General features: G+C 31.2%; 1 protein-coding gene across 1 annotated transcript in view; it reads left to right on the top strand.

Moving 5' to 3' along the window:
* LOC147233100 (interleukin-1 receptor type 2-like) overlaps positions 1-4,695 on the top strand; it is a 13,136-nt gene extending 8,441 nt beyond the window's left edge. The window contains exons 5-10 of the mRNA XM_086147424.1: positions 1,704-1,866; positions 2,616-2,690; positions 2,854-2,919; positions 3,006-3,141; positions 3,232-3,377; positions 4,055-4,695. Of these exons, the coding sequence (XP_086003550.1) occupies positions 1,704-1,866; positions 2,616-2,690; positions 2,854-2,919; positions 3,006-3,141; positions 3,232-3,377; positions 4,055-4,200 (732 nt within the window). The 3' untranslated portion in view covers positions 4,201-4,695. The remainder of the gene's footprint in view (positions 1-1,703; positions 1,867-2,615; positions 2,691-2,853; positions 2,920-3,005; positions 3,142-3,231; positions 3,378-4,054) is intronic.
* Positions 4,696-11,022: the final 6,327 nt, after the last annotated feature.

An 11,022-nucleotide genomic window follows, 5' to 3' on the forward strand; every position in this document is an offset into this window, starting at 1 on the left:
TTAATATATTTTTTAGTTGATGCTTTTAACTTTTTATCTCATTTCTTTTTACTATTTTATTATTATTTTATTCTGTTTTATTTGCGCTTATCTTCCATCCATCCACCTTCTGCCGCTTATTCTGCACCCGATTATCTTATTTATTTGATTTGATTTATTTTTTTATCTTATTTTAACTTTTTTTCATATCCCATATTATCTCATATAGTCTTATTTTGTTTTAACTTATACTGTTTTATATCATCGTATTTTATTTTATTTTATTTTACCTTCTCTTTGCTTGAATTGGCTTGTATGTTATATTATTTTATTTTAGTTATTTGAACTTTTCTCATTTCATCTTGACTCTTTTATTTCAGTTTGTTTTGTTAGATTAAATTAGATTGATTTTATCTCAATTTATTACAATTAACTTAATTTATTAATATTAATTTATTAATCTTATCCAGTCCTATCTTTTATTTTCATTTTATTCATCTTATCTTATCTTATCTTATCTTATCTCATCTTATCTTATCTTATCTTAAATCATTTTATTTATTTAATTTAATTTATGTTTTCTCATCTTACCTTGACTTATTGCATTTTTTTTTCTTTATTTTATATTATTTAATATTATATTTATCTTATTGGATCATTTTTAAAATTTTATTTTATTTCATTTATTTTTTATTTTACTCAAATTTTTTTCCGTCATCACATTCCTGTGCTTTCTTATCTACTTGTATTTTTTTTACTATCTCACTTTTTTAACGTTTATTTTTTCCGATCTTATCCTATCTTATTTATTTAATTTAATTACTTTTTTTACATTTTACATTTTCTCATCTTTCACTTTGTTTTTTAATGTAACATTTGACTTATCTTATTTAATAAGATATTAAGAAATCAATAATTTGATATATTTTATTTCAATCTTATTTCTTTTTATCTTTCATTTCATTTTTCACTCAATTTAGTTTAACATCATTAACTTTTGTTTATTTTATCATGTCTAAGCTTATTTTGAATTTTATTTTGTTTTTTCTCTCTTAATTATTTTCTTTTCTCACCTAATCTAGACTTTTTTATTTTACTTTATTTATTTTTGTATTATGCAATTCATTTTTTCGATCACATTTAATTCTACTTGTTATTTCATGTTTTATTTTCTTTAACTTTATTTTCTTTTTTAACCTTATCTGTTTCTTTTTTAACTGAAGTCTTTCTTGTCAAATCTAATTTGATATAATTTTATTTTATTTTTTCTAGTCTTATTATTTCACAACCTTTATCTTATTTTATTCTATTCATTTTTTTATCTCCTTTTATTTTACTTTATATTTTTTCCTATCTTATTCTGTTTCATCCTATCTTATTTATTATTATTTAATGTTTCTGTAATTTCTTTCTTTATTTTCTTTATTTGTTTTTACATTTTTCTTCATATAAAAGAACACTATTAATGTGAAACCACTTTTTCACGCTTTAGGATTTAAAATTTTCGGTGACTGTTGCATTTTTACATAAAAATACATTTATACACATTTCATAATTTTAAAAAATATTTCATAATAATATAATAACAGTTAAACATCCCGGCTGCCGTGTTTCTTTATTTCCTTTAAAATAAAACCCCGAGAAGCACTGAAGCTCCGCCGGATCCGAACGCTTCCTGTCGGCGCCTAAAATTTGGTGACTGATGGAGTTTCACTTCCCTCCAGGATCCTCAGACCCCGGACCTGGTCTCGGACCTCCAGGAAGGCGGGAAGCTGCTGATCCCGGCGGTGCGGCGGCAGGACGCCGGGCTCTACACCTGCCAGCTGCCGGTGCTGATCCACAACCAGCCCTACCGGCTCAGCAGGACCTACCAGATCCGGGTGCAAGGTGCGTGAAGACCTCGTCCAGGGGGCGGCCTGCAAGACCGGCCGGTCTGGACCTGGTCTCGGATCGAGGGGCTGGCCTACAGCATGCCTTAGTGTTAGCATGTACGGCACTAATCAACCAAATGTTAGCTTGGACCAGCCCAAACGACCAGGTGTTAGCCCGCACCATACATCAGATCTAAGTGTTAGCATGGTGCATGCCGTTCATGCGGGTGTTAGCTTGGTCTACACCTAAGATCCAAGTGCTGTTAGCCTGGACCAGGCCACTCATGTTAGCCTTGACCATGCCTTGGATCGAGGTGTTAGTGTAGTGCATGCCTTTCATCCAAGTGTTAGCTTGTACCACACTAATCACCCGGATGTTAGCTTGGACCAGGCAAAAGGACTAGGTGTTAGCCTGGATGAGAGGCCATATCACCAAGTGTTACCCTGGACCATGTCTTGGATCAAAGTGTTAGCTTCGTGCATGCCTCTCATACCACATGTATCACAAAGGTGTTAGCTTGGGCTGCACCTTAGCTACCATGTGTTAGCCTGAACCACACTTCACATTAAGATATTGGCCTGGACCCTGCCTTTCAGCCAGGTGCTAGCCTCGACCATACCTCAGATCCAGGTGTTAGCCTATAGCATACCTTCCATCCAAGTATGCTATAGGTATACCGGGTATGCTATAGGTATACCACCAGGTATACCAGGTATACCACCCCTATCAGCCTCTCAGACGTCCATGTTTGATCTGCCCTCCAGGTCCCGTCGCCACGGTGACGGATCCAACCACGACCTCTGACCCCAGGCTCCTCGGGAGCAGCACCATCGACAGCGGTGAGTCCGACCCTGACCCTTAGCGCTAGCGCTTCATCGTCCATGCACTCGCCTCTTGCCCAAAATGAACACATGAATCATGAGTGAATTCATTAAAGAAAACAAATGTTTTAAATCGATTTTTAATTTTCTTTATCGTAATAAAAACGTGTCCGTCTTCCAGCTGGGGACTTGGCGCCGCTCGCCATCGTCTCGCCGCTGAACGGAACCGCCTTCCAGGCCGAGCACGGTGAGTAGAAGGCGCCCGTCGGATCTTCCCGTCCGCCGCCATCCGACCATCATTCATATGACTCCGCCCCCTTCTTCACCCACCAGGGTCCGGGATCGAGATGTCTTGCGAGGTCCTGACCGGGTGCGGGATGGCGGACTCCACCCTGGTCACATGGCTAGTCAACGGTATGCCGGTGGAGTGGTCATACCTGAGTGGACGTGCCGTCCAGGGAGGGAGGAGGTACATCTATACAAATATATATACATCATATATAGTCCCAAATCTATGTTATTAATGCTTTATTACCGCGGTTGACCGTGACATCGATAGGAAAAGCAAGGTGGTCGACGGGTGCCTGATCGAGGTGAGGCTGGCGGTCATCTCGGTGACAGAGCAGGATACGAACACGGAGCTGAGGTGCTCCGTCCAGAACCAGCGAGGGAAGCAGGAAGTCATCGCTCGGCTTCATGTCAAGGGTGAGTTTCAAGATAGTGGTACTCTTCTGGACCTGGTCTGGACAGTGTGGACGATCAGATGCGCTTCTGGGTGTTCTGGACTGGGTCCAGATTGGGTTGGGATCACTCCTTCTGGATGGTCTGCACAGGTTCTGGATAAGGTCTAGTTCAGCTCTGGAAGGTGCTAGACTGACCGCAGATGGTCCGGATCTGCCTCGGACTTGGTCTGGACAGTGTAGATGATCTGAAGCAATTCTGAGCAATCTAGACTGGGTCCAGGCCTGATTTGGACCCGGTCCAGATGGAGCTGGACCGCCTCTGGGTGGTCTGTACTTGATTTGGAACTGGTAAACACTGGGACAGTCTAGAAGGGCTGAAGTTGTTCTACACTGGGTCCAGACTGGATTTGGACCAGGCATGGACCGGGTCAGAACAGTCTAGAGGGTCTGAAATTGGTTGTGGGGGATCTAGACTGGGTCCAGGCTGGGTCTGGACCAGATCAGCCACGTGTCCAAGTGTCCTAAAGTGACAGATGGGGTCAATTCCTTTCCAACCTGGATTGGACAAGAGAACCTCCAGAATGTCCAGGACACCAGTGGACCCGTCTTCAATCAGGAGGCTGGTCTTTTGCACCTGGGTCTCCATGGAGGATGTCCCAAAGGAACCTCCCATCACGTCTTCTTCTACTGTGTCCTCAGAGTCGCTTCTGACCTGGGTGGTGGTCGGTGTCGTGGCCTCGGCCTGCTTCCTGTCCGTGGCCTCTGCCTTCCTCTGCCTGCTCCTGCGGACCGGACGGAACAAGAAGGTGGACTACATCCTGGCCCGGCAGAACAGCGTCGCCTAGAACCCGCCTGGAACTGGGAACACAAACTGATAGGGGCCATTTTGAAATACTCAGTACTTCATCTGAGGAGTACTTCACCTCATTATTATACTATACTCCTACTATACATGTACTAATACTGCAAGCCACGGAAGTGCAGCTACCGTAAGTTGCCTTTCCCGGCAATGAAACCATCTTCTTCTCTAATGTTGGAGGGAACCATCCATTCAAGAGGCGCCACCTCCTCCACCTCTTGACCCCCAGAACTCCAGCCTCTCTGAAACACTCCTCCGTCACTCCGTTTCTTCTTCCCCTCCATCTATTGCCCCGATGTGAAAACCCTCCGGCAGCCTGGTGTCCGAACTCCCGACCGACCCCGGAGGCACCTCGCAAACCGGGCATACCGTGGTACCACGGGGAAGCGCTGGTTGGATGGCCGAAGACAAGCACTTTGTTTTCTTTTTATACATTTTGTAGGATTTTTTGTTCTTGTGGAAATAAAAGTGTTTCAATGAGGATGTGGTTTTATTTCTCGTTTCCTATTTTTTTTCCCAAACGAAACCTGACCTGAGTCCATCTCATCTGACTCGTCTCCATTATATATACAATATATGTATACATGTAAACATGTATACATATAAATAAATGCATTCGTATATATGCATATATATATATTCATGTATGATGTTATACAAATATATGTAAACATACTGATATAGAATTATTTATTTACGCACACACACACACACATATATATATATATATGTATATATTTATTTATACATATGTATTTTCCTATATGTACATAGATTAGAATGTACACACATATATTCAGGTATAAATATATACAAATGACTACAAACACATATATACTTATATAGTTACACACATATACAAATATTTTTCTTACATATACACATATAAAGGAAAACATACATATATAGACATTCATATATGTATGGATATATATACATGCATTTATACAAATATATATAAACATATATACATAGAGACACACACAAGATCATTTATATACACTTATATACATACATATGTATATATGCAATTATATGCATACATATATACATACAAACATGCATATATGTTAACATATATACGCAAGAATATATGTAGAAACATATTTATAAACATAATTACATATACAAATTTCGATATATGCACGTACAAATATGTATATACATACATATATATACATTCATACATAATTCATACATATATACATAGATATATTTTTACACACACACATATTTCTCCATACATATATATACATACATACATATATACATATATATATCCATACATATACATACATGGATAGATACATATCTTAACACAATCATACATAAATGTACATAAATTCATATACACACATGTATATTCATGTATATTTTTAGACAAATATATATGTACATATATTTACAAAAAAGTTTTATATATATATATATGTATATACTTTTTTTAACAACATAAACATCTATATGTATAGATATATATACAAACATTTATACATATATATCCACATATATAAACTTATACATATCTACATACATATATTTCTACGTACATGCATCTATACATACAGACATAAAACATACAAATTTCTGACAACATATATAAATTCATATATGTACATATATAAAATATTGATAAATGTAGATACATATATACATACATACAGATATATTCATATATACACACATATACATACATGTGTTCTTATATCCATACGTACATATATATATATACACAAACATACATATATCAATATACAAATATAGACGTAAATACGTATATACACATACAAATATAAATCTTCATATATATAAATAGGTATATCTATGCATACATAAGTATATATATATATTATAGACATAAATATGTATATATACACAAAAATATATAAACACATATACAAAAAATTATACATAAATGCACAAATTTATACATACATATATACACAGACATAGATATATATGCATAAATATGTATATACATATATATCCAAAAATCCATATACATTCTTATAAACATAAATTCATACAAATACATACATACACTTACTTGCATATTTGTACACAAATACAGAAATATATATACACACACAAATATATATATACATATATACCCATCACTAAAATATACATATATATGTATAAAACATTTGTGTATATATACACATATATAAACATATATGTGTATATATACATACACATATACACATACATATACACATACATGCACACACACATATATATACACATACATATTTCTCCATACATATATACATACATATATCTACGCATATATATATATATATATATTCAGAAATACATAAACACATACATGCATACATACATATAGATATCTATATGCATACATACACATAAAAATATATACTTATATATATACAAATATATAATGAAATACACATATATGTATCTATACAAACACATATATACATGCATAAACATATATACAAACATGTACATTTAAACATACATATATTTAAAGATATATATACATACATTTATACATAAATATATACATATATATTCACATGTATAGACTTATGCATACCTATATACATATATTTATACATATACACACACATAAAACATACATATTTCTTGCTACATATATACATTCATATATAAACATACATAAATGTACATACTTATATACATACAGATAAATTCATATATAAACACATATACTTATACATAAATGTGTTCTAAGACATATATAAATATATGTTTATGTACAAAAAACATCCACACATATATGAACAAACATACATTAATACACAAATTTATACATACATACACACATGCATATTTATGCATATATATGTATAAACATATAAATGTATATACAAATATCCATATATGTACATTCTTATATGCATACATTCATAAATACAAATACATACATATACATAAATGAATATTTGTATATAAATACATGCATTTATATAGACAAATACATATATACAGATAAATACAAACATATATATATTTATATAAACATTTGTATATATGCACATATATAATCACATTTCTCCTTATGTATGCATACATACAGATATATCTATATACATACACATGGACACGTAAATACATATATACAATATATAAATAACTATATATATGGATATATACTTACATATATACAATACATACATACATACACATATCTATCTTTAATTACATACATACAAACATACTTACATGTAAATATTTCTTAAATGTATATATACATTTATACATATATATACATATATATACAATACATATATACATATACAAATATGTATACTTATACACATATATACAATCATAAAAATATACGTATACATATATGTATACATTGATAAATCTATACATATATATTTGTATACATGCATACAGACAAAAAACATGAAAATACGTATACACACACATAAAAATATATACTTGCGTATAAACAAATTACATTGATACTTATATACATACTTATATGTCTATATATGATATACATACATATAATTTATCTATATGTATTTACATACATATATACACATATACAAAATAAATATATATATAAACATTCCAGTATATTTATATACATAAACATATGTACACATACATCTCTATATATGCATATATATAGAGATGTATGTGCACATATACAAACATGCAAACATACATACATATATAAACACATACATATTTCTGCATATATATACATACATATATACATAAACACATATATACAAACATATAGAACCATTTACATATAAACATACATACATGTATATTTATATATATATAAATACATGTATATTCACACATATGAAATTATACTTATAAGCATAATTCATATATGTACAAATATGTACGTGTAAGTTAATGTTCATATATATTTACATACATACATATATACATGCATACATGTATTCTTATGTACATATATACTATATACTGTAAATATAAATATTTACATACATCCAAACATACACATATACATTTGTACATATAAACATAAACACACAGATTATATTACATTTGTATGCGTATATATATATATGTTTATGTATGTATATACATACATAAACATATATGTATATATACATACATACACAAATTAATGCATACATATAATCATACATATGTGTAAACACATATATAAAAAATCCATATATGAACATTCTTACATACATATATTTATTGTATAATATAAATTACTTTTATGTATGTGTATTTGTATATATACATATATGAATATTTGTATACAAATACATATGTGTATACAGACATATACATATATGCTCATACATATACATACAAACATTTGTATATATATACACATACAAAAACATATATGTGTATGCATGCATACACATATATCTATATACATACACCTATACACATATAAATATTTACATACATACATATATCTCAAATATAGACATATATACGCATACAAATAAATATACTTATTTACATATATACAAACATAAATATATACAAACATACATATAGAAATATATCCATATATATTCATTGATACATAGATATATATTTGTTTACATAGATAAATACATGATAAGAGATAATAAGGTTTTTTACTCTTTTTAAATGTACACATATGTACATTTACTCATATGTACACATATATGTATGCATATATAGAATGGAGAAATATGTGTATTGTAACGTGTGTATGTTTTTTTATATATAAATATACAGGAATGTATTCATATGTTAATGTATATATGTATGTAAATATATATGGATGTATCTATATATGTGTGTATTAATACATGTATATCAATTTATATGTTAATATACGTATATGTACATATATATGTGTGTATATATATATATATAATATGTGTACATATAAGTATGTATATGTATAAATAGCTTGCTTGTAGACGTCTTCCTTGTCTTTCTTCACTTTTAAAAGTCTTTCTGTCTGATGGAAATCACTGCCAGTCTTTTCTGGAACGGTGATCGCCGGCTGGAGCAACTTTGTCGCCTCAGGAACACTTGGAATGAGATCCTTCAGGGACAAAAAGTTAAGAAGCTGCTCAGGAGATTTACATTCATCCCTCTGTTTGTGAGCTATACATAGATCGAAAAACATAGCTGGGTGGCTGCACTCGACTTGCTAACTGTTTACTGTAGCTTGCTAATGCTAATTCTATTATTCTGTCGCCGAGTACCCCCTAACATGAGGCAGCGTCACTGCCTGCCTCACCTAATGTCTCTTTGCAGTCGTTTTATGATTATGAGAAACAAGTTACAGTTGTTGACAAAAACTATTAGACACATCAGCTAAATTATGGTATTTTAGTTCATATATTGAGTGTTTTTTTAATAGTGACAGCACTATGGTCTCAGTGCATAGCATGCTACCACAGTTAGCAGAATCATCGTGAAATCCATAGATGGCTCAGCTGGTTGCCGTATCACCGCCACGTCTCTTCTTCATATTTGAACGGTAAATGTGAATTGTTTTTTTTAGCGATTTTGAAAATAATAAAATGAAAAACAAAAACAGTGAAGGTTGGTGGAAAATACCTCAATAGTACAAATCACTGAATAAATTTAACCATTTTATTTATTTTTTCATTTTACGTTTCTTCTCTGTCCATGATGACAGGTGAGGCCCGGCCTCCCCCTGCCTCTACTGACTGCACGTCACTGATACATATACATGCATATGTGTATTCATTTATATAAATATACATATATATGTATACATTCATACATATATAAGTAGATATATATTTATATAGATATAAACACATACAAATATATATATATAAAATATGCACATCTATACACATACATATATATATATATATATATACATACATACTTATATGTTTGTATATTATATACATACATACAGATACATCCATAAATATTTACATACATATATAAATAAACACATACATACATTCCTGTATATTTGTATTCAAAAACATGCATATATTAATTCATACATATATATGTACACAAATTTCTCCATACATACATACATACATGTACATACATATATACATATACATCTTTATTAAAAAAAACAAACATATATATTTGTACATATAGATATCAATATACATATATACACATACAAACGTATAGAAATGTGTACATATAAACATATACATATATATACACGTACTTGTATGTTTATATATTATATACATACATACACACATATATTGATACATCCATATATAAAAAACAACATATATACATTCCTGTATATTTGTATTCAAAACATGCACATGTATATACATACATGTATTTATTTATACATAAATACATATATACATACACATTTCTCCATACATATATATATGAACATATAGATATCTATACACATATATAAATATATGCATACATATATCTATACATACATATGTGTATATACATATACACATATATACATACACACATATATAAATACATAGACTTACACACACATAGATACACATAAATATATAAACATACAAATATATACCCACAACTATGTTTATATATATATATATATATATATATATATATATATATATATATAAATGCACACATATAAATACATACATGCATACATAGACATACATACATACAAAACCACATATATATATATACTGCTGAAAAAAATAAAGGGAACACTTGAACAACACAATGTAACTCCAAGTCAGTCACACTTGTGTGAAATCATAGTGTCCACTCAGGAAGCAACACACATTCATTTGGACTTGTTTTAAGGACATTACATCAAAGTTGGATCAGCCTGGAGTTTGTTTTTACACTTTCATTTGGAGTG

The sequence above is a fragment of the Fistularia commersonii genome, chromosome 6 (assembly GCF_037954325.1).
Source record: "Fistularia commersonii isolate RoL2024-O1a breed Wild chromosome 6, RoL_Fcom_v1.0, whole genome shotgun sequence".
In the NCBI taxonomy this organism is placed as follows: Eukaryota; Metazoa; Chordata; class Actinopteri; order Syngnathiformes; family Fistulariidae; genus Fistularia; species Fistularia commersonii.